At 56.8% G+C, this 24,967-nt stretch overlaps 1 protein-coding gene across 1 annotated transcript in view; it reads right to left on the bottom strand.

The window, feature by feature from the left end:
* Positions 1–24,967, bottom strand: part of Cmip (c-Maf inducing protein) — a 196,940-nt gene that overhangs the window by 74,712 nt on the left and 97,261 nt on the right. The window contains exon 2 of the mRNA XM_027932928.2: positions 1,401–1,526. Coding sequence (XP_027788729.1) covers positions 1,401–1,526 — 126 coding nt within the window. The remainder of the gene's footprint in view (positions 1–1,400; positions 1,527–24,967) is intronic.

Below are 24,967 nucleotides of genomic sequence, written 5' to 3'. Positions count from 1 at the left end.
AAGGAGTGAAAGAGGAGGCAGGGAGGCCAGTGGCAGCAGGGGCCTCTGGGAGGGGCTGAGCTCGTCTCCACACTGAAGACAGGAGAGGAAGGAGGACAGAGTTCTGCTGGACAGAGGGCCTCCAGGAGGAGAGCCACTGAAGCAGGGCGGGGTGGGTCCTCCAAGCGACGACAATAAAGACCTGGACTTGCCCACTCAAGTCCAGCTGTTCCACTCACCAGCGTACTTGGCACTCCTCAGAGGCAAACAGGGTGACTCTTGGCCCCAGTGCTGTGACACAATCTAGAGGCCACTGCTGAAGCAGGGAGCCATTCTTCGGGCCAAGAGAAAGTCTCCACAGAGAATCCAGGTGCAAAAGGAAACGTTCCCTAGCAGAGGCCAGGGCAACCCTCCCTGGCTGGGCATCCGACTTGGTTCTCCAGAACTGGGGGACCCTGATGTGGTGTGTAGCACCCAGGTATACTGGGTGGCCACTGGCTTTGCTTCCCCTTCTTTCAAGTACCCACACCTCCTACCTCCACGTGGCCCTGAGGGCTATCAGCCAGAACACACGCTGCCTATGTGGGCAAGGGTGGGCAGGGCAGTGGGCTCCCACGGGGCGAAGGCACCACAGCAGGGCCAGTCAGCAGCTTCTCTGAGATTCTACAGAGATGCTGAGATGAATGAGACGCTGCCTCACAATAAAACCAACACTCAGAGGCAGGGCCAGGCGATGGAGGAGCTGCTGAATGTTAATGATGTCATCTGACCCCTGGATCCAGGACCCAGCTATGCTTCAAGTCTTCTCTCGGACTTCCCAGTTATTTTTTTAAATATTTTTTTTAGTTGTAGATGAACACAACACCTTTAGTTATTTTTATCTGGTGCTGAGGATAGAACCCAGGGCCTCACATGTGCTAGGCAAGCGCTCTGCCACCGAGCCACAACCCCAGCCCCTCCCAGTCATTTTAATGGTTATAGTACTGCATTCTCTTCTTGCCTTACTACTCTGAATAATGTCTGTCATTTCTAACCAAAGTCCTGATTAGAACATACAGAATGTACATCTGTTTTCTGAGAAGAGGAACCATAATTCCACCCATCTCGAGGACTAGCCAACGTGAAGTAGAAGCCCCCTCAGTCAATGTAAAGCAAAAGGCAGCACCTGTTGCTCACAGGCTTTTCCCAGCCTTCACGACTGGCCATGTGCCTCGGTTTCCTCATCTGCAAAGCTCGTTTCTCAGGTGTAGGGAACTAATGAGCAACGTGAGCTCAATCCTCGCACATCCCCTCCTCCTTTCCTCCAGTGAGCCCTAGTGGGTACCTTTCTTACACTTGGAGTTAAACCCCTTCCCTCCAGGGGAACGAGGGGGCGGCCAGCCGGGCTGAGAAGAACTGCCTGTTCATGCTGTTTATCCTACCTGCAGCAGGACGGTCCCCCCGGGGATTGTGAGCTGTAAACAGTACTTCGGGGCATTCTCCCAGGACAGCAGCTGAACGTCTTCGATGGCGCTGTAGGAGACTGAGTTTTCCATGTACCCAGTTGGCTGCAGCAGAAAAAGAGAAGAGACACAGGTTACAATTATGTAACATGTAACAATCATGTAACAGGCACGGCCCCAGCCTGAAAAGGCTCCCGAGAAGTCCCCACTCTGGACACAGCACGGGAGCTGGTGCAGAGGTCCGCAGCTCTGGGGCCAGGGGAAGTTCTGTCACTCCTGGCTGGGGAAAGGGGTGCTGTAGAGGAAACCCACCCTGCATTCAGGAGGGCAAGGGCTGGGGATCGCTGCGCCTGGCATCCATGCATGGGCCCAGCCCAGGGCCTAGCTGGAATCCCAGCATCCCTCACCAGCAACCTGCCACTGCCACCCCTCCCAGAAACAGCAACAGCCTCCCAGTGGTCACCCTGAATTCTGCACTCAGGACCCAACATGCCCACCTCATCCTCACGGTGCTGCTCAACACTGCTCAATGGCTCCCAGCAGCCTGGGTACGGAGTTCACGCCCTGCTCCCCGGCCTGGTCTGCTCACAGTGCCTCTAACCCAACCCGCTCCTCGTCCCCAGAGGCCCTGGCCCACTCTGGCTCTCCTCTCCTCTCCTCTCCCCTCCAGACCTCCCTCACAACTCTCTGGAGGAGCCTGCACCCTCCAGCCCCACAACCCACCGGGTCGCACCCTTCCCTGAGCCTTCTTCCTCGGGGCTCACCACACCCTGCTCAGTCTGCAGTCTACTTGATGTCCGCCTCTGGCCAGGTGCAGGTCTGACTTGGCCCCTGTCTCCCCCGTGCCCGGCCCATGGCAAGGGCTCACCAGTTTGTGTTGGAAGACAGAATGAGACGGGCTACTTGGGGACAAGGCTGGAGGAAGCATGGGAAAGAGAAGTCCACAGACACTCTCTGCAAGAGGCCCCAGGTGCCAGGACACACATGGCCACCAGGCTCTGGCAGTGTCCCTGTCACTCTGGCCCTGGCATGCCAGAGTACAGGAGAATCAGAGGCAAGCACAGCACAGCTGAGAATATCGACAGCTAACACCTCCCAGCTCTTGCGTGGGCACCACATCTAATCCTCACAAAGACCTCAGGGAGCAAGACCCAGGGCCTCGCTATCACAGGGAAGCAGAAACTGAGGCTCAAGTGGCCCTATGACTTGCCCAAGGTCACTCAACTAGAGTGAGTGGCATGACCAGGGGTGAACTCAGTTCAGATTCTGGAACCCACACCGGCCACTGTGAGCCCTGTGAGCTGGCCCCACCGTGAAGACCTGGCCCCCATGGGTCTTCCTTCCTCGCATCTGTCTGCCTGAGTGGAGACGGGTGGCGCTGGGAGGGGTGGAGGGCTGGTGGCTTGCGCGGCCTTACTTCCCCATGAGGGTCAGTAGGCCCAGGAAGTCCGAGCAGCTGTCCACCAGAGTTTCCCCATCCATCCCTCCCTCGCTCTTTTTCTGGTCCAATAGGTATTTATTGAGTTCTGTCACACTCTAGGGGCCATGCTGGGTGCTGGGGGTCAGCAGTGAGAAAGACAGGAGCCCAGCAGGGCAAAGAAGTGACCAACAAAATAGCCAAATAAATAAAGGACTAAAGAGTGGCAGGTGCTGCACAAAGATCCAAATAGGGAGTGGCAACAGGTGGCCGAGAGCCAGGCCCAGTGGGCAGAGATGGAGGACCTCAGAGCAGTGGCCAGCACAAAGGCCCAGGAGGGAAGAGCTGAGGGGAGTTTCCTGGGGGAGGCAGGGCAGGCCAGGCCACGCCCAGAGGTCCAGCTGAGGCTGGGGCACTATTTCCGGGGACGCAGTGCTTCAGGCAGGGGCTGGAGCCAGATTCAGCAGCATCAGCAGGTCCGCTGTGCACAGTCCTGGGAAGAGGGTGGCGGTGGAGACAGCCCGAGCTCCTGCACCGCTGGGGGGGTGGGGGGACTAGGCTGCTTGGACCCTGCAGGTGTGGGAGAAGGCAGCAGGTTCACCCTGCCCTTCTCACTGGTCATCCCCCATGCTCAGCAAGACCCCTGGGTACCACCCGATGGCTGCTGTGTCCTGACCAAGACGGCTCGTGACAGCACATCCCAAGTCCATGCAGGTGCCCCCACCACCACCACCCAGCACACTGCCTGCAGAAAGTGGCGCAGTCTTCCCGCACGTAGGGCAGGACAGCGAGTGGTCAGTGAAGCCAGTGCAATGGCTGGCTCTGTGACCGCCTGCCTGACCCTGCCTGGAGTAGTCATGTCGGGTCTCTGCCGCGGCTAAGCACCCGGGCCTGACACCCTAACAAAGGAATGAGCATCTTGCTAAAGTGAGGGAAGCCCGTGAGCGTGCCTCCTGTCCTCACCACAACACACCGCGTGGTCCAGACCAAGGCATGTGCAGCCTCAGTTCTTTGGGGCCACCCTTGGGTTTCTAGTCCCCACACAGACTTCTGGGAGGCCCTGAGAGGCAGCAAGGCCTGATCCCAGCTCCTGGAGGTGAACATGGCTGCTAATGCGACTGGCTGGGAGCGAGGGGGCCTGGCCACTGCAGTCCACCTCTTTCTCATGACCCTGCCTGGGCTGTCTGAAAGCAGCCTGGATCAAGAGTTGCAACCAAGGCTTTCTGGGAAAAGGCTGGGTATAAATAATACATATTGTTTTTAAAATGCAGATTTATTGCCTTCCCATTGTTTGTAGCAGCATTTGGCCACAAGCAGGGTTTTATAAGAACAAATGAACTTATGTTTGAGCCACCAACTGTGTGTCCTTAAGCAAGTTAGTCCACCTCTCTGAGCCTGGTTCCTCCAATGGTAAGATAAGATTGACTCAATAGACACAATTATGGGAGCACTGAAAAAGATCTCATTTGTCAAGGGCCTAGATAGCATTTGGAACACTGTGAAAACCTCAATAAAAAGAACTATTATGAAAAAGACTAAACTTTATCTCTGGGGTCGTCCTCCCAAAACCCAAGTCTCACCATGAAGAAAACATCAGGCAAACCTCAACTGAAGGACGCTCCTCCAAACACCTGTCCAGGCCTCCCCCAAAACAAGAAAAGCCTGAGCAATGCCCCACACAGAGGTTCAGGAGGACATGGCTCCCGGGGTCTTATGGGACTCAGGACAGAAAAAGGACATTAGGTGCAAAGGAAGGGAAGCGACAGTGTGACACAGCAGTGGTGTCCACAGCAGCCCACCCCACCCCCGTCAGCAACAGGGACGCTGGCGCCTCGTGGGGCCTGTTCGTCCTCACCCTTCCTCTGCCATCTACACTGTCCCCAGACGAAAAGCTCACCACAGCACCCCACTGCTGCCGCGCTTCCCCACCCACCGCCTGGGGCAGGGCCCGAAGGCCCCGGACGTGGCTGCTCTCTGGCCTCGTGGCCACGGTGCCTGCCGCTACCCTGGCGCCTTCGTACTGTGGGGACAATCTCAGGGTAACTGTCAAGGCCTGGTGACCAGAGCGTGCTCAGGGGCAGAACCAGGGCTGGGGGAGGCTGGATCCTGGCTCCGGGGCGCACTAGGAGACCTGAGCGCAGGCTGCACGGTGGCGCCATCCTGGGGCCTGCACAACCAACCGTGGGGGGGCCAGCTCACGCAGGGGAGGGACCCCTAGGCTTGGTGCCGCTCCCCAGGTCTCACACCAAGGGTGAGCTTTCCTGTCCATGAACGACTACTCCACCTGATGGGAGAGGCAGGCGTGGACACGGCAGGGGATGGAAGGTGCTGGACGGGAGAGGCTCTCCTGGAGGGCACCTTCTGGGCCACGCAGGGCACCTGTGGGTCACCTTCCTGCTGGTGTTTACAGTGACTTTTCACAGAGCCCCAACGAGCGGTGCGTGTGACTGGGGCGCCTCTGCTCGGCGTCAGATCACAGGTCACCATCCTCAGCAGCGGGCCCCAGGACCCCCGTTGGTAGATGGAAACCTTTGTCCACCCCTTATCCCCTCCGGCTTCCCGCACTGGGACAGCGCCCGCTCAGCTCCGCGGCGACATCCTTGCGGAGCGTGTTTTTCTGCCCTATATTTAGGATTATTTCCTTAGGCCAGATTCCCAGAAATGGAATTACTGGGACAAAGGGTAAGAGCGCGTCTCACGCTGCTGCCAAACTGCCCTCATTAGGGAGATGTTTCGAGCCCTGGAGGGCGCTGAGGGCCTGCGTCCCTGGCCACCAGCTCCGCTGGGCGCTGTCCTTCTCCCCAGGTGGACTCGGTGCAAATGCTCAGTAGCTGGGCCAGGTCAGTGAGCTGGGCCTTGACCCCCTGCTCTGGGGACCGATATGGACTACGTGTAGGGGTCTTGTATTTGCTGGACCAAGAAAAGAAGGCTGCCCGCAGCCGTTGTCTCTGGGGTGAGCTGGCCCTGACACCTAGATCTGAACCAGGGGGCGGGCAGAGAGGTCCCGAGGACCCCGCGGACCCTCACAGGCCTCCAGAGCTGACAGGGTGGGCAGAAATGAGGTGGCCAGCCCCCGTGGGTCCCCCACCCCCCAACGCTGCAACCAGGCCCCCAACCCTGGACGCCTCCTGCCTTCCCCGAAGCAGCTCCCTCTGGCCCACCCTGTCTGCCATTTCCACGGGGATTTCTCCAAAAACGAGCGAGAATCACGGTGTGTGCAGCCTCAAGACGAGGCTGGGGCTGACTCGGGCTCAGCAGGGCAAGGGCAGGGAGGGGGCTCCGGAGGAGGGGAGTCGGTCGGGACACGTCCCTCAACCTCCCTGGAGGCTGGGGACGGGGCCCAGTCATGAAATGGGTTAAAATAGCAGGTTGTTTGTCACAGGGTATCTGTGGCCCACTGGGTAGGCCAAGGCAGGGCTGAGCCCTCTCCTGGGTGGAAGTCGCCTGAGTCACAGTGCAGGGGAGACCTGCTGCTCCGCGGGTTCCCTGTCGCACCATCTCGCTGGCACAGGAAGCATTTGCTTGGGGCCCGCCTACAAACCAGCCCATCTGACATGTGTCACATCAGACAGCGGGGAGTCCCCAGCCCAGCCGAGAAGGCCCAAGACGAAGGTGCCACTGCATCCTCGCTCTGGCTGTGGCACCATGAGGGGCCTGGGGAGCGGTGGTCTGCAGTCCTATGGCCAAAACCGTGACAACCGAGCCACTCGCCACTCAGAAGCGAGCAGTGGGGTAGTGCCCAGCACGTTTGCCACGCCATCACCCAGCCAGGTTCTGGGACACTGTCATCTCCCCAAATGGACCCCCACCACCACCCTGAACAGCCCCCGCTGCTACCCGCCCATTCTCCATCTCGAAGTGGGGCGAGCGGCAGGCGCCCTGCTCTGGCTACCTGCCTGATGGCCAGCCTGCCATGGAGTGTCCGGGCTGCTCCGTTCATCTGCCAATGGACGCTCGGGCTGCCTCTACCTCTGCCGCTGTGAAGAGCCGGCTGTGCCCTCTCAACGTGACCAGAGGACACTGTCCTGCGCATGCCACCCCTGCCAGTCCTGCCACACAGACGTGCCAGGTAGCCACCATGGGGCCAGCACCTCCGAGAGCTCCAAGTGTGACACCTCACTCCACTTTACAGCAACTCTGGCAAGAAGGGACTGAGGACCGAGAGGTGGTGACATGTCACAGACACCCTGCTTGGAAGAGACAGATGCTGGTTTCAATCTCGGGACTCCCTAGGAAGGTGACCTGCCAAATTCCTCCAGCGGGAGGCAAGACTTTGTGCCCGTGTGTACGCACACCTCTAGGGAGGCATGGCAGGCCATGAAGAAAGGGCTAGGGTCCCCGCTACCTGCCTTCCCACTGCCACCCAGTCTGGCGGGTGCCCCTGGTGCCCGGAGCTCAACCTGGCCTAGAGGGCAGAAACCCCAGATGCTCATCCAGGAAAAGCCTGTCAAAATGCTGATGATTTCTTTATTCTCCACAAAAGGCAAACTGACAGGTAAAGAGGTGGCGGGGGGCAACATGCTGTGGGTGGGCCACCTGGGCCCTAGGCCCGGGACAAGCCTCCCAGATGCCCCTCCCAGGCCCCTCCCCTTGTTCCTGAGGACCAGAGGCGCTGAGTGTGGCCCCCTCCTCTCGTGGCCTCAGGGCGGGGCCAGCACTGCCCCCATCACTTTGGGTGCCCAGGCTGCACAGCTGCTTGCGGCCACACTCGATGGCCCGGGAGCTGACGGCTTTGCATCTGTTCCGCATAGTTTTCCAGTGATCCTCTAGACACCAGGCGGCCCCTTCCCACGGCCGTCAGCGTGCAACCCCGGCCACCCCTGAAAGGCTGCTGCTCCTCTGTGGTAACCTGTGACGCCAGAGAAAGGAGGCCACCGGAACCACGCATAAAGTGACAAGAAAGAGGCGTCAGACAAGGAAGCCTCTTGGGAGAGGACCACACTCCTCCGGTGTTTTCCTTGGTGACTTCACAGTGCTGCCAAGCACGACTTTCTGCAGTGACAAGGACTCTGGATCTACGATGCCCACCACCGTGGTGCCCATGGGCTCCTGGGCACTTAAAGAGTGGCCAGTGCCATTGAGGGACTGGCCCGTGAGTTCTCCTTGATGCCCACTCATTTAAATTCAAGCAGCCACATGTGGTTGGAGTGACCTCCCTGGTCAGCTCAGCTACGAAGGACACTGCCCATTTACCTGGTGGGGGTCAGTTTCTAAAATACCTTCATTAACCAGCACATGTCACCCTCACGGCCAGCTGAGGCCAGCATTACTGCTCTTAGTTACACAAACGAGAAACTGAAGTTCAGCATGAACGGGAAATATCCATGTCCTGATCCTCCAGGACACTCCCCATTCGGGAGCTGTCCCCTTAGGACTGGAGTCACATAGTCACTCAAAAAGGAGAGGCCTCCCATGTGCAGCCCGAGGCCAGGGTAGACCAGAGAGAGAGACGTGGCACACACTCATGTCACTGAGGGAGGTGGAGCCCCTGACACACCCTTACACACACACAAAGTCAGCAACGGGCAAGCCTAAGGCTGTGCGAGGTCGCGTGTGGTTACGGAGCGTCAGATGCACTGCACGCAGGAAAGTCCTGGGAAACAGGAGGAGTCTGGGACCCACCCCACCGTTCACCAGGGACGGTCCAGGACCGGGCAGTATTCTAAGTCTTGATCCTGGCTGGTGGCCACACAGGCGGGTGTCCACTTTGCTAAAACACGTCCAGCACTCCACAGGGGGTGCGCTTTTCTGTGGACGTGCTGTTTCGATAAAGAGTTTTTTAACAAATCATCAGATGAGTGCACACAAAACATGGCCTACCCACCCCACAGAACATCACCCCGCCATCAGGAGAGCTAAGCAGGGACACATGACAGCCGCGAGGAACCTTGAAAAACCAGGGTGCTATGTGAAAGAAGCAGCCAACAGAGGCCACCGACTGTCTGATTCCATCTCTATGAAAGGCCAGGACAGGCGACTCCAGAGACAGGCCGACTGCTGGCAGCCAGGGCAGGGCTGGGGAGGTGGGAATGATCACCAACAGGCGTGGGCCCCTTTGGGGGGAGACAAAAATCTTCTAAAATTAGGTGGTGGAGATGGTGGAGTGTAGAGAAGACGACCAGATACCACACGTTGAAATGGGGACTCTCGTGGTGTGTGAACTACATTTCAACCAAGAAAAAGGTGAGCGTGCCCTCCTGCGGCTGAGTGGAGGGAAGGAGAACAACCCCACGCTGGGCTCAGAGACCCCGCGACAGGAGACCATGCTACACTGTCACCCCGTGGCCCCAAGAAGGGGCTGCGCAGCCTGGCAGAGGGGATGTGGGCCAGAGACACGTGACCAACGGCAAGCAGACACGTCGGTTCCCGAGGTCCTGGAGTCAGGCCTGAAGGACCCCACTGGCCACACGATGCACCCTCTCAGGCAGGCCTGCTTCCTCCCTCCCTCAGCCAAGCCCCCCAGCCCACGCCTCCTCGGGGACCTGAGAAGGTCTAATGGAGGCCGTGGATCACTGGCATGACTGGAAGACAGCGAGGCCTCCTCCCTGCTGCCCAGAGCTCAGCACAGCAGCCTTGGTGCCGGGCCCCAAGGAGGCCGCTCGGGGGCTCCACGGAGAGGCACATCGGGGCTCCACAGAGGGAACACTGGGGCTCATTAATCACAGGTCCTGCCATGGCAGAGGCCCCCTTTTATGGCCAATGGCTCAAGGAGTTTAATAATAGAGCCAAGGACTGATATTTCCACATATCAGACCCTTCCAATCCCGGTCATCTCTGCAGGCATGTGAAGAATGAAAATCTGGTCCCCAGGGTAAGGCAGTGAGCATCTGTGCCACCAGGCACCTTTGCCACGGGAGACGTTGATGGGGTGGCTCAAAGGTGCTCCGAAGTCAGCAACCTTCCCAACCACCGAGTTCCCGGAGGATTCTAAGGACGACAGCAGCCAAACTGAATGAATCCTATCCCAAATGCCAGAGTGGGCTAAGCTGCTGCGGGCACCCCCTGACCAAGCCCTCACGAGGACCCAGAGAAAGTCCTGCGAGGGCTCCCTCCTTCAGAGGAAGAAGGGAGGGTCAGAGCCTCTAGGTAAGAGGCCCGGGTCACGGCTGGTCAGTGGAAAGGCCACACAAAAGCCAGGACTGTCGGCTGGGAGGCCATATCCTTAGGCACTGAACCACATCCCTCCAGCTCTGCCACACACAGGCCTGGGAGCTCCGGGATGGCGAGGGGGCCTCATTATGGGGGCGGGAGTGCAAAGGTACATCAACCTTATGGAGAGGTGCATGGTGCAGGAGGCACAGAGAGGAGGGAGGGACACTGTGAGACAGGCTTCTCAGAGGTGACTTTGAGGAGATCTTACAGGGGATCACTGGGCATTCTCAAAGGAAAGGGACGCTGTGTGGGTCCTGGCCTGGGAATGAGAAGATGTTAGGTGACACTAAGTACAAGGACCCCCAGAAAGGGGTCTGAGAAAGGACAGAGACCAAGGGACAGCTCTCCACTGCCCAATTCTCAAATTTCTGAACTGTCTTATTCTCTATTCCTTCCCTTTGGAAAAATACTTCAAGTTTAAATAGTAAAGTCCATAAAGCATCAAAGTACACACACCTCGCGAGTGCCGCTGGACTTATTCTCACACGCACACCTTGGGCAGCCGCTACCGGGGCGAGTCTGGGGCGCCCCTTTACTGCAGGAGGCCCCTGCCACCTGCCCAGGGATCTTGGCAGCCCTGGCCTCTGTGGCCCTGGGTCAGGATCGCGTGTTTCTGAACTTCTCACAAGCGGAGTGACACAGCAGATTCCTACCAGCTGGTGTCGAGGGCATCCCCACGCACCCTACCCACCTGCCGCTCTTCCTTCACCCCACAGACCAGGGTTCCCAGGCCATGTCGTGTGGTCTGTTTATGGACACAACGGCTGTTCCCTGTTTGGGGTTGCTGTGAACATCCTTGTAGAAATACGTACTTTAGGGGGAACAAAAGCACTCTTTTGGGTAAATACCCAGGAGCAGGATTCCGGGTAACATGCCTGTCCCCTTAAGCCCAATAAACATACAGTCCCTGGGAATTCTAGGGAAGTTTACAAAAACAAGTGCCATTGCAGAGGCCAGGCCAGCCCTGTACAGAGACTTAATCCTCAGGAAGATGAGACTGCTGAGCTCTGGGGACAGAGCCAGGCTGGCAACGGAGATCAACTTTCTCAAAAGACGAAGTGCACCCTTCACAGAGGGGCCTTCCAAGGCCTGCAGCAGAAGTGGCCCTGTTCTCAAGCCTGGACTCAGGGCCCCGAGGACGAGGGGGGTGGACATGAACCTTTTGGTGACTTCAGACACATGCTTGTGCAACAGAAGGGTGGTGGCTCCTTCCTCACCACAGCAAGGACAGCAAATGCCCAAGCGGGAGCTCAGAGCCCAGGGTCGCAACAACAGCTGCCTTCTCCACTTCGAAATCACACGCCCGAGGCCGCGCAGGCCTGCATCCCTGCGGTGTTCCGCACGATCTGATGGTGCACTTCCAGAACATCAGCACTAGTTGATGGTGAAACCCAGCTGGGGGGAAACTGGCCAATGACAGTCCGCCCTCATACGCCCGCTCTGGGTTCTCATGGCTCAGAGGCACCTTGACCTTGAGCACTTGCTCTGTACTGGTGCCAACTGTGTGCCAGGAGCTCCTCAGACCTTTAATGCACCACCTGAGCTCATTCTCACTTTCAGTGACTTGTGACACCATCAAGGACCTTCTTGGGCCAGACACCTTCCCACTACTCTATGAAACGACACCATTATGATTCTATCTCACGGCAAAGGAAACTGAGATGCGGTGAAGAGAACTACCTTTCTCTAAGCCATGCTGCTAGTTATTAATGAAGTCAGGCTCTGAAGCTGCTATGACTCTAAACCAGAGGCCAGCAAACATTCCTACAAAGGGCCAGAGGGTCAATTCTTCAGGCCTTGGGGTCACATGGTCTCTGTCCTAACTACTTGACAATGAGGCTACATCATGAAAGCCACACACAATACACAAGTGGCCAGTTGTATTCCAATAAAACTTCATTTATAAAGACTAGTGGCAGGTGAACTTTGGCCTGGGGACCATAGTTGGTCACCGCCTGCTCCAAACCTGTGTGAGAGAAACACAAACAGGAAGGGACACAGGCGTGCAAGTGAGCATTCAGGAGAGTGCAAGTGCAACACGTTCTCGCTTGCCTTTTCCTAAGGTGACTGCAGCACAAGGCACCAGAAGATGTGTGTGGTTGGCAGATGGACTTGCTATCTGCTGTGCGCCCCAAGACTGGGGTCCTACTGAGAAGTGCAAAGACCCTCTATCTCCTGAGACATCCCTCCTTCCAAGAACTGGCCTTAGTCCTAGTCCTGAGTTCTGTGGAAGCATAACAAGTTCTGCAGAAATTTCCCAGAGGACGAACTTGGGGGAAAGTTCCCCAGGCCCATCCTTAAACAAAGCCAAATGGGACAGCTGCCAAGAGCCTCTCGGGGAAGCAACTAGTAGAGACCAGCACACCCTGAGCTCAAGCCCCTGGGCAGGCTGAGCCACACTCGGCTCTTCTTGGTTTTCTGTTTTGTTTTGGGGTACCAGGGATAGAACCCAGGGGTGCTGAACTGCTGAGCCACATCCCAACCCTTTTTATTTTTTGAGACAGGGTCTTGCTAAGTTGTATAGGGTCTTGCTAAGTTGTTGAGGCTGACCTTGAACTTTCTCAGCCTCTCAAGTCATTGGGCTTATGGGCATGCGTCACGTGCCTGGCTCCGCTCTTCTTCTTGACCTCATGGGAACAAGCTGCATGAGTGACACATTGTTCAGAGACCCTCTGGTAGTGTAATGGAAGCTGGGACAGTCATCTCCAACAATGCAGGATTCCAAAAAAAAAAAAAAACAAGAGACAGGGTGGAAGGAAGGAATGGGAAAGAAGGAAAAGAACCAGAAGGATGTTTTGGTCCAACACGAAGAAGAAAACTGAGACTCAGAGAGGCACAGTGACCCCACAGTCACTTAGTTGCAGGTGCAGAGATAGCAGAGATGGCCTCTCTGGAGGGCCACAGCTCTACCTGGGTGGTGAGCAGACAAGAGCTTCAGAATGACAGCTTGCCAAGCCCCCTGCTGAGGACACTCCTTGAAATTGCTCCCTGGGCCTCCAGTCAGGACACCTGTCCTCCCCTGCATTAAGCCATGACCTTGCCACCTAGACTCGGTGCTTTTCTGAGGACACAGAAGACCCAGGGCAGGCACCAGCCTATTATCACATGTGCGATCATGGGTGGACACTGTCCTTTTATTTTTTCACTGAACAGATAAGCTCAGAGGCTGAGTTGCCCCTTCCCTCCATGACAAGCAAAGGGAGGGTGGGAGACTCCACAGAGTCTGGAGCGTGTGCCTTTCCATGTCTCCTGCACAAAGTCTTCTAGTTGCTCTGGTCAATGGCAGTGCATCCACAGGCATGGACACAGAAGGGCCGGCAGCCTTGCTTTGTGACTTTCTCGCACCATGCACGCCTACACAGCCCAACAGGGAGCCCACATGTGCCAGGCACACGCCAGGCTCAGGATCCCACAGTAGGCGAGCTCTGTCCCTGCCCACAGCCACCGCCTGCAGACAGAGGACAAGGCTTGTTTGTGTATGTGTGTGCGCTGTATTTAAAAACAGGCAGGTGCTATTGTTAGGAACATGATTTGTAGAAAAGCAAGCCAACGCACTGAATATCAGAACGTCTTGATGGAATTCTTTTGTTTTCTCCAATTGTAATGGCAACAAACACTCCTACGATCAGAAGCCTGACCACCCCTCAGCTCTGCCTCTCACGGGCTGGGGGTCCTGAGCTAGAGAAGTCTCTGGAACCTCAGTTTTCTCATCTAGGAAGTGGGAATGCTAACAGTCTAAGACGGGGCCATGGCGAGGGCTGAAGGGCGGAGCTCAGCAAATGTGAGCTGGGACTAAAGCACCTGCCCATGTGGAGTCCTCCTGCAAGTGGGGAAAACGGACAAAACAAACCAAAAAACAAGTACAACACACAGGATGCTAAACAGTAAGAAAGAAAACAAACAAAGGAGATAAGAGCAGAGGAGGAGGGCGGGGCAGCCCGGTGGTACAGCAACTGCCCAGCATGCCCACGGCCCGGGTTCCAGCCCTAGCACCACAAAGGGAGTGTTGGACATGGTGGCCACAGAAGACAGCCACATAACCGTCACCAGAAAGGAGGGACAATCCTAGAGAAGCCCATGGAAGCGCCACTTGGTATTTCTCAGGGTAAGCACCCTGGCCCTGAGACCACAGACCTGACAAACCCAATAGGCTCCTTAAAGAAAGGGGCGGAATTTACAGAAAAACCTTCTGCTAATGGAAGCAACCCAGCTGACACATCTACCCAAAACCTCTTAGAGAGCTTTAGTCTTTAATCTGCACCTGGGGAGAAAGAAGAACGATCAGAGATCCCAAAAGATGGGTTTGTGTGCCTCTTCTGGCCAGAAAAACAAGGAGCACAGTGGAAACCGCCTCCCTTCTGCCACCTCAACAGAGACCTGTGAGCAGCTGCAGGACGCTTGGGAGAGGGTGGGCGTCTCCAGGGATCCTGAGGGTCTCCCTCTGCCTAGTCCCAATGACAGCATGGCACAGAGTGTCTTAGCTCTGAACACCCCGCGGGCAGGGCATGCCCTTACACAGACCAGCACGACATTCTCAGCGTTCCCAGGACAGCTGGTGGCAGCCTAAGATGGTGTGCTTGAACAAGTGGGGAGGCCCTGGTCATTCTTCTCTGGGGTCTTGCCTGGAGGCTGAGGGCGTCCAGCCAAGGGTTGCCAGAAGTAGAATTCCACCAGGCTTGTGCACACTAGCTGCTCATGGACCCTGTGCTCTTCCGAGCAGGCTGGACGCAGGGCCAGGAACACCTCTGAGGCCTGGGCACGCGCTCATTCACCACCAGGAGGGGATCCATGTGCACACTCTAGAACCACCACAAAAAAATCTGCTCCCCAGGGCAGGTAGGAGGAAGGGACAGGCGCAGTCATGTTTGGAAGGCAGGTGGGGTGGAGGAAGGTTCTGGAATGTGGGAGCCACAGCTCATCCCTGGGTGTTCTCTGGCAGCTACTTCACCTCTGGGAGCTTGGGTTTGGTCACTGGTGACGTGGGAATGAGAACAGTGTTTGGCTTAGGGACTGCTGTGATGGTTCTTGCAATCCATGTTGGCTTGGGTGGCAGAGACTTGCTAGGTGGCCGACTGAAGGCACAGAAAGGCCAGCCTATGGGCCAAGGCTCCCATGTGTGACAGGGACACAGACCGGTCACCTTGTCCATCCTACTCACACGCTTTCCATCTATTAAAATTCTGCCTAGCAAACAAAATAAAAGCAGAGGTGATATCAAAAGTGCTTAACAGCTGACCCAGCACAGGAAGGGACCAATGAGAGAGCAGAGAGTGGTGGAAGCCGGTCCCAGGGTCGGGTGTGTCCAGGACCGGGCCACCAGCAGGGAGTATCTCCCGCTCCCTTTTCATGTACAAGAGCCTCTATCCTCCCACGGGCAGCTCAGATCAGCACCTGTAACTGGTATTACTCAAGCCAATAGAACACATTGTGTCAGAAGACGAAAACCAACCAAGCACACAGATTTTATCTCATGTCCGCTGTTCTTCACACTTTGCAGAACTGGGGAAAGAGCTCACAGGTCCCAGCAGACCTACATGAACACCTTGGTACTGGAGCATCCGGACTTGGATCCAGTGATCTTTCCTCTTCCAGTTCTCCACCTTGCCTCCTTTATCCACTGTTACATAAGCACCCCATGAACGCTCCTAACTTACCTGCTGAGCAGTCGCAACAAGAAAAAAACAGCCCAGAATCTCTCCCCTTAACTGTGCAGTTGTGCATGGAGTCAGATACAACTACGCACTATTACAATCCTGCGAATGAGGTGTGCAGATATGGAGGCAGGGGACTAACTCCACCACGGGTCACTCAAGAAGCCTTGGGAGAGCAAGCGAATTGGGCTTTGAAGGATGAACAACCCATCAGGCAGAGGGGGGTGGGTGGGAGAGATGAGTCAGAAAAACTGGCTGGATCCGGATTCTGTATCTTGAATGGCAGGCTGCAGTGACTGCATTTACACAGTGACTAAGGAACGTGGGGACTCCCAGGGAGTGGATTCTCCTGGTGCACAAGAAACCAAGTAAGCTAACAGGGCATCGTAAAGAGTGCCTCCCAGGACCACACCCAGGGGCTCTGGACTTACATGGCCCCTCGGGTAGGTGAGCTTTGAACCACCACATCTCCTACATCAGCACTGCTCACAGTGACAGAGAACCATTGCCTTAGGGACAGGGGCAGCACGGTGCTGCTACTGGGTTTTTCTTTGGGGAAACTTGGGCCAGGGAGTGATTTTCACCCCATCCATAAAAAGCTCCTCTGAACCCTGTGTTTTCAAGAGCTGTGTCCAGGTTGCCCTGCATTCCAGCACCCACCGAGGGGTCCTACCCTCCTCTGAACGGGCCTGGTAAAGCAGATGCTAAAGATGGGGTGAGGGGTAGAGTGACGCCAGTCCCCACAGCAGGTGGTTAGACCCCAGAACACCCCAGGTCCCTTCTGGAGAAGACAGGCACGTGCACCGATGAGAGCATGACAAATCACGCTGGAAGGCCGACTGAAGAGGAGCAACAGGTCTGGGTTCAAGGCCAACAGTTTGCTCACTTCCTGCAGTACCTGGGTGCCGTCCTCCAGGTGGGAGGTGCCCCATCAGTACGGGACAAGGCAGGTGATGTGAGGGGCCGATAAAGACAGCCACCACCGCTGGTTCTGCCGAGTTAAATCTTGACAAGTGAGTAGGAGTTCACTGGACCCAGGAGAAGAAAGGCATGGGGTGGGCGGGGAAGCTGAGTGGTGCTGGGCAGCAGGGAGCGTGGCCGCTCGGCAGGCACGGGAGCAGGCCACAGCAAGCACGACTGGCCAGGCCGGCCGAGGGAGGGTGGGAAGGCCAAGCAAGCTCCAAGGTGGCTCTGTCCTGAGGTTCTGGCCAGGCCGAGAGGTGGCCAGGAGGTGTGGGCCCAGCAGCCCAAGCCTCATGGAGGTGTGACAGAATGTCGGAGGTCCAGGGAGGGGGCTGGCAGCAGTGTGCTGTGCCACGGGACATCCATTCCCAAATTCTGTGTTTTGACACGACGCTGTGCAAGACGCGGTAGTGTGCACTGACACTCAGGGAAACATGGAGAACCTTGAAAAGACGTGACGCAAACCCATTAAGCCAGAAACAAAAGGCCACATGGGTCTCGTTTACATGACACGTCCAGATCCAGGGACAGCAAGCAGATGGGTGGCGGTCATGGGGATGGGGAACAGCTGACAGACTTAGGGTTTCCTTTTGAGGGGATAAGAATATTCTGGAACTCAACAGCAATGCTGTTGCATAACATCGTGAATGGACTGAGTGCCAACTAACTGTCCGTCTTAAAACGGTTTTGACAAGATGTGAATTCCACACCTCAATTTTAAAAATCCAAAATTAATGCCATGATTCTGAGAATGTCACAAACTCAAGGGGGACGCAAAAGAGGTGTGTCCAAAGCCCCTGTTCTTCCTGAATAAGGGCCCTGGACAGCTGGAAAAGACTGGGCCTCGGCACCCAAGTCCAGCGGACTCTGCCCACCATCCCCAACACTCCTGCTCAGAGAGACACCCTCTCCTGGACAGACAGTGGGGGAGAACCAGGCTCTCAAGGAGGCCTCAGTGGCCAGTTCCAGAACAAAATCGCCTCCCGGCACGTAACCATGTGCTGAAACTCAGGAGACGGACGGTGCCAGGCAGAGGTGTGGGTCTCCCTCGCAGGAGGAGCCAGGTGGGTGCCCCTGCAAGGGACTGCCGTCAGTCTGTGCAGACACACTCCTCACATCACCAGGGGCCTCACCCATTTCCACGGCCAGCTCTGTGACCACTCCAGGTGAAGCCAGGGTCTTTCTGACAGGGAGAGGGACGGTCTCACCCACACGCACAAGCACTGCCTTGTACTCAGCTTGAAATAAATAATCTAAAAGCTGGATTAAGAGCCTGTTTCCTGAGCTTCAGACCCACAGTTTATCCAGTCATCAAATATTTATTGAGTGCTTCCTGCGTGACACAAGAAGGCCCTGCCAGCGCGGTCTAGGCGTCAGGGACACCTCTTCACACAGAACAAGGCTCCTGGCCTTCCAGGTGCGGTTCCAGCGGAGGGCTTGCCGCCCAGTGAGTCCCACCTGGTCCCCTGACCCTCCGGGCTGGCTGCTGCCACATCTGCAGGTCACCCACACTCAAGCCACACTTCTCCCTCCAGCTGGACCCAACCTGGAATTCAGCCAGTTGCGGGGGCCAGCCCCACAGCTCCGCCCCAGCACCCCTCGTGCCCTCCACAGCGCTGTCTGCCCTCGGTTCTAGCTGTCGCCTCTCATCTTCTAGATGCTTCCTGTCTGGATTTCCTGCCTCCAGCCTGGTCCCCTACACTCCTCTCCACAATCTGTGTCAAGGGACTCCCCTGGCTTGACGACCTTCAGGGCAACGTTTGCCTGCAGAGGAGACCCCAGCCTCCTGGGCCCTGTGTCAGCAGCCCCCGCTGGATTTCCAGATGTTCGGGTCTTTCCCAAGCCCAGAAATGCCTCTGCAGAGACAGGAGGGAGGATCTGGGTCCAAAGCAAAGACAACAAATCCCTCAAAGGCCTCAACTGGGGTGACAGTGAAAAGAAGGACAAGGACACAGTCTGCTGGACTTGGCTCCTCGGTTCCCCCTCTTCCACCTGACATACAGGATCCAGAGAACCTGTGCTGGCTGCTGCTTTCCTCCCTCTTCCCGGAGACAAGTATTCTCAAGCATGTATTAAAAGCAAAATCAGGTGTGAAGGAGAAAGAATTCAGGTTTTGCCTAGGACAGTTGCTCAGCAGGTGACAAGACAAGACTGTAGTCAAGCCCTTGCAGGCTGAAGGACGGAAGCTCCATGGCTGCTGTGGGGACCACAGCCTTGGGGGTGTCCTAGAGATGCAGGAGGCCCAGGACTTTCTCCACACTGCCGATGCCAGTGGACAGGCCGAGGGGCTAGGCGGGCAGCCCAGGTGTTTGCAGGGGCCTGTGAGCAGCCTGGAAGTCCTTCCTTCCCTGCCCGGCCAGGCGGTCAAGGACAGAGGCAATCCAGCTACGGCTTGCCCTGGGGAGCAAGGCCTTCAGAAATGTTAATAATTGGACAGAAATGCCCCTTCTTTCCCTTGCTTTCAACAGACCGCATATCCTTTGCTGTCTTCTTGATAACAGGTGCCATTCGGTGCCACCCTCTCAACACCCTGGCCCTGCCAGGGCTCAGTGCCCCCACTGCCGTGCACGGCATCTCCACTCTCCGTCCTGGCTCCCTTCCCTGGGTGGCAGGCTGGCAGGCGCGCCTGCCTCCTGAGGACAGCGTGTCCACTCATGAATGTCGCCCACCTTCTCCTCTGCTGCTTCTAACTCCCTGGTCTCAGAAACCCAAGCAACACACTCATCAGGGTCGCGCCCCTGGGAAATGCGCGCTGTGAGCCGGGTGTGCTGCAGCAACTCCCCTGGGCCGCTTCTCCCTGGGGCCCTGAGCTGTGTTGCTGGAGAGCGGCCTTGGAATGAGCCGGGTGTTCCTGTTTACCAGCGGCAAGGCCCACTGCTGACTCGAAGCTCAGAGTTCTCACAACTGGACAACCAGGGTGCAGTTAAAGGTCACTTGCTGCCTCTTAGGGCAGGTCTTTGATTCCCAGAGGAACCATTTGGGGTCCTTAACCCTCTAGCCCTGCCTGCCCTTCTCAAGCCCCATCTGATAAGTGGCTTTTAAAAGCATCACCTTGATCTGGGCAGGCTCTGGCTCAGCGGGACAGGGAAGAACTGGCCGGATGGCAAACATTCCCAGGTGGAACTTCTGCCCTGGGCTGAGGACTTAGGGTCTCTCAGACATGGGAAGAAGCCTCTCTGGGGAGAAGGCAAAAAGCCGGAACCAAAGGGCTCTGGTTCCAGAGCTCCTGGGTCATGTGAGAAGGCAAGCCAGTCCCCTGCTCTGAGCCTAGGTTTGCCCACCTGGATGACCTCAGGTGTCAGTGGAAGGATTAAAGAAGGCATTGTTCCTAAACCACCGAGCTCAGCCACGCCCTCCTGGGTGTCCACCCAAAGGATTCAGAAACAGACCCACACAGGAATGTCCCAGGCAGGGTACTCCTAAAGGCCTGACTGTGCACCCACAGACAGATGCACGGACAAACATGGCAGCCACAGCCAATGGAACCTTTCAGCCATACAAGGGCGAAGTCCAGTACACACCACGGCATGGATGAGCCCCGGCATCGCCAGGCATGAAGACCACTTCCTGTGGGCTCCTGTGAAGTGTCCAGGATGGGTAAATCCAGACTGGCCCAGAGTCGAGGCTGTCGGGAGCTGGAGTGGGGGCAGACGGGAGCGGGGAGTGCCTGCTGGTGGGCAGGGGCTCTCCTTTTGGGGGGCTGGCTGCATAATGTGCTCAGTGACCCTGCACTGCCCACTTCAAGACAGGCAAAGCCACTCAGAGCGAAGAGACTGGTGTTAGGTTGGTGGCCGTGACTTAGAACAAAGCAGCCCACGCAGGAAAGGAACATCAATCAGGCGCCTGTCAATCAGCAGGACCCCCTGGCCAATCCTGGAGCTCAGCCAACTGCCCTGACCAACTCCAGCAGGACAAAGGGCCCTAAAAATCCCTTTTCCTGTCCCAAGCCCTTCCCTTCCTGCCGAAGCCCCACAAAATCCCAGTCCGGTCGAGCTCCCATGCGGGTTCTCCTCGGACCCTTCTCCTGTCCACTCTGTCGGTCTGATCGAGTTCCGCCCGGGAGTGACATCTCGGTGGCCATCTTCGGTGGCCTTTGTAAATCTGTCTCCTTTGGTCGCTGCCCGCCTCGCCTGATCTTACAACTGACACACACTCCAGCTCAGGGCCAGCGTGTGGCTCCCAGGACAGGCCGCGGGGTCCCAAGACCCTGGCTACCTCCTTTCTCAGACTCCTCAGGCTGTCCCTCAAAGGGGTCCCGCCACAACAGGGCAGCTGGGAAGGGGGAGACCAGGTGTCTCGAGGCAGGGCAGGGGCGTCTCCTTCCACCCCCAGGGGGAAGGTCTCAGGCCCTGAAGATGCTGGACACACCTGTTCTTCAGAAGAAGCCAGAGTCCCCCTCGGCCTAACACCTGCTGAGCCTGCGGTATCGTCCACTCCTCTCAGTGGCAGAGCCAGTTTTTCAGGCGAAATCTCTGACCAGAGTCCCGGGAGGTAAACCAAGGCAGGGAGGCAGAGCAGGGCCTGCCAGAGCCTCCCAGCCACTGCCCAGTCCAGGCTTCCTCACCTCCCAAGCGAGCCAGCCATGAGCTGCCTGGGTCCCTGGGGCAAGGTTCCCTTCCAGCTTCAGACTGGCTTCCAAGGCTGGAGGGCTGTCATGGGCACAGAGCAAGGTGCTGGGTGTGTGGGCCAAAGTGCACTGGGACCAAAGGGTACAACTTAGAGGGATGAGATGAAGGCCCCAGGTCCCTAAGTGATGCCAAGGGCGGTGGGGCCTGCAGACTGGCCGCTGCCTCATCTCGGGCTGACCCTTCAAGTCCCTCTTCCCTGGTTAAGAGATGCCCCTCATCATCCTGAGAGCCCTTTGATGGGGACAGTGCCACCCCCACTTCACTACAACAGAAACTGCGGCAGAGCGCCGAGGCCAACGGGAATTCTGGTCTGCACTTGAGACCCTGTGGGTGAGACACAGGCTGGGGAGGGGAGGTGGCCTCCTGACGCCACTGCTCCTTCCAGGAGAGGAGAGGGAGGCATGCCTGGGGTCGGACAGATCTTGCAGGCCAGCAGGAGGTGGCGCTCCAGGTGGCAGTGGCACTCCCCTGCTGCCACAGTGGGCAGGGAGCAGATGTTGGCTGCTCCTGGGTCACTTTCCCAAAGAGGGACAGTGGGGACCCAGAATACACAGTCCTTTATGACTTCTCCGAGTTCTCTAACCAACCATGAAGCCGCCTGCCCATTTTATCAAGCTTTCAAACTTCCTGGGCAGAAGGGAGGGGTGGGGGAAGGAAGGGCTGGGGAAACACCACTCTCTCCTGCATGGGCCCCAAGACGGGGCAGTCTGGGGGGAAGGGAGTCCCACAGACAAATGCGCTTGGAAAATTAACTCTGTCATTCCCCTGAGGTTTGAATTCACAGTACTATATACTAAAGGCACTGAGAAGTCCTGTCACCAAGAAACCTGTTGTACTACGTTGATAGCAGAACTTTTGGGTTGTCTGGTCTCTTCTACTGTTGTTATTGCTGCTTTACCAGCCTTCCTGCCATCGTAGACAAAGGGCATGTTAGGAAATGCCAGGCTACGATATCCCTCATAGAGATGAGTGTGGCAGTTTCCTTCTTTGGGAAGGAGAAGAAATCCTGTCAACTTGATGCCTGCCTTGGAGACTCTGGATGGCTCGTGGGAAAAGTTCAAACCCAAGGGCAGCACTGAGGCCCTGGCAATGGGGTGGTGGTCTTCCTTTCAGTCTCACCTCCTGCCACTCTATGATATCCCACACTCGGGATTCAATCCGCCTCAAGTACCCCATAGGCTTGGGCAATAGATGCTCACGCTCAAATCCTGACTCTAGTCTCCCTAGCTGTGTGCTCTTGAGCAATTTACTGTACTTATCTGTGTCTTGATTTCCTCAACTGTAAAATGGACATACACTGTATCTCATCAAATCAAAGATGCACAGGCGAATCTCCCTTAAAACCGCTGTGACCACAGAGCTCTGCTGCATTCTTGTCTTTGTGGTATGTGAGAGAATAAGGTATCGTCCAGGAATCTCAGGTCTGATGGAGAGCAGTAGCACCTACCCTACAGGGTTATTAGAGGATTAGATGAGATTAGACATTGCAAGTGCTCAGAAGAGCCCCAGGCACCAGCGGAGCTTGGATGAGAATCCAACCTTATTCTGATAAGTTTCATAGCACAGTCTACTGAGTGTGTTCAAGGGTTTGATATGGTCAGACTTTAAGACAGACCCCATGCCCCCCATCAGAAGCTGACATGGCTAGGAAGGGCCAGGGCAGGATTGGAACTCAGACCTCTTCACACCCAGCCCTGCACCTTGCGTGGTGAGGCTCAAGGTCGGCACTGCCGATGCACCAACAGCAACTCAGATCCCTAGGGAGTCGAGGAGGGAGGGGCAGCCTCGAGGGCCCTTCACCTGTTTCCTCTACCTAATGGATGAAGTCAGTCTCCTTTCCATGGGACGGTCCCTCCTGGGGCCCAATCACCAGATCATCGCTCTAGAGACCCAGGCTCAACTGGGGAGATGTTTCCCTCCCTGGCAGCCACGTGTCCTCCCCCAGGAGCCGGTCAGAAAAGGTGGGCAGTGACAGCACTGGAGGGCGGCGGGGGCGGGATGGGTGCAGGTCAAGCCTGTCCAAATCGGCTCCGCAGGAACAATCCCCATGCCACTACTGGGTGGCAGGGGCTCAACTTTCTGACTCTGCGCCTCGGTTTCTTCTTCTACAAAATGATCCCGAGAGGGCCCACGTTTGTTGTTGAGGGTTAAATGAGCTCACCTGGGCAAAGTGTTTGGCCGGCATGCAGTAAGTGCTCAGTTAATCTTAGTTATTAAGTCACAAGGTGACTCGTGGAGCACACTCCAGAAGCAGCAGGGCACATTGAATGCACTGCCTCCTCCTCCAAGTGGGAACAATGACAAAGCGAGGGGCATGAACAGGACTCCTGTACAGGTGTTCCTCCAGCAGCTGCTTAATGGGACCAACTAGGTGTGGGCCCTGGGACCCACAGGGGACAATGCAGTCCTTGCCTGTGTGATCTCAGCGTGGCTTGCTCCAATATTCAGTTTTTGTAGGATTAGCACAGTCCAGCTGGCCTGTGATCTCCTCAGACACCTGTCTGTTTCCCCTGCTGGTCTGTGACCGCTAGAATGCAGCCAGAGTGACCTGTCCCCAGAGGCCACCACTATACCCCAGACAGTGGCACAGTGTCTGCACACGGAACCTGTATGCAGACGGCTAAAACACCGAGCAGAGGTGGGGGTCTGCATCTCAGGCCACCAACAAGCCTGGTGGGTACAGCACTGCCCCATCTCGCCCTCCCTTTTTTCTTGGGGACTAGATTTTCCAGTGTGTCCATTACTAAAACTTCCAAAGGCTTCCCGGTTTTGTCAAACCACCACCTTTCCTTCCCGGATGGACTAGCAGACATCACAAGCCCGGGCAGGGCCATGCAAGCTGAGATCTCCGGCTTCACGGGTCCTACTCAGCCAACAGTGCCCACTGCCAAGACTGGCAGCCCGCCAGCCCTCTGCCAACAGCAGGAAGACTCCTGGGGCCACAAGAATGTTGGTGCCAGGTGAGGGCAGTCCCAGGATGGGCCGAGAAGTGGCAGGCAGGAGTCAGGGGAGTAAGAGGGAGGTGGCAGCCTGGATGAGTGGGGACACCAGAGACCCCAAGGTGCAGGCACATTTAGAGTCAGCTGTAGGACAGAGCTGCTCCTGGGCTCCGGGTTGGCAGACAGGCAGCACCGACCCTCCAGGCTGGCCCTACGAACTTTCTACGACAGTAGAAATGTTCTCTCTCTGCGCTGCCCAGTGCAGTGGCCATGAGGGCCGAGTACTCGAATGTGGCTGGTGTGACCCAGCAGCCGATTCCACAATCCACTCGATTTTAACCTGATCCAGCCGTGTGTGGCAGTGCGACCTGTTACAGGACGGCACAGACTGGGACACCAAGGTTCCCCCAGGAAGTCAGCCGGTGGAGAAAGCAGGCAGCTTCCTGCTGTCGGGCACATGGCCTGCTGGGGTGCAGGGCGCGGCCCGTGTCACACGACACCCCACCTTTAGCCACCACAGCTGCGGGTGAGCGGGACGTCACCCATCTCACTGATGAGGAAACTGGGGTTTCCAAAGTTTGAGCCACTTGCTTGAGGGGCACAGGACTGAACTCAGGTCTGAGTGTTCCAGAGCCTCAATGCACCCCATGGACCCCCTCTGCGCCCTGTGCCAAGGAGGGGCCGGCCTCCCTCCACTCTCCTCCCACCCCGGGGCCCCAACCCACAAAGCTATTTCCAATAAAATTAACAGGTCGCATTAATTTTTTAAAAAACACAAATAACACCCTCTTTTCAA

Source organism: Marmota flaviventris, chromosome 18 (genome assembly GCF_047511675.1).
Source record: "Marmota flaviventris isolate mMarFla1 chromosome 18, mMarFla1.hap1, whole genome shotgun sequence".
NCBI classification, from domain to species: Eukaryota; Metazoa; Chordata; class Mammalia; order Rodentia; family Sciuridae; genus Marmota; species Marmota flaviventris.
Note: the sequence above shows the minus strand (reverse complement) of the source record. Positions and strands in the feature narration are given on the sequence as shown.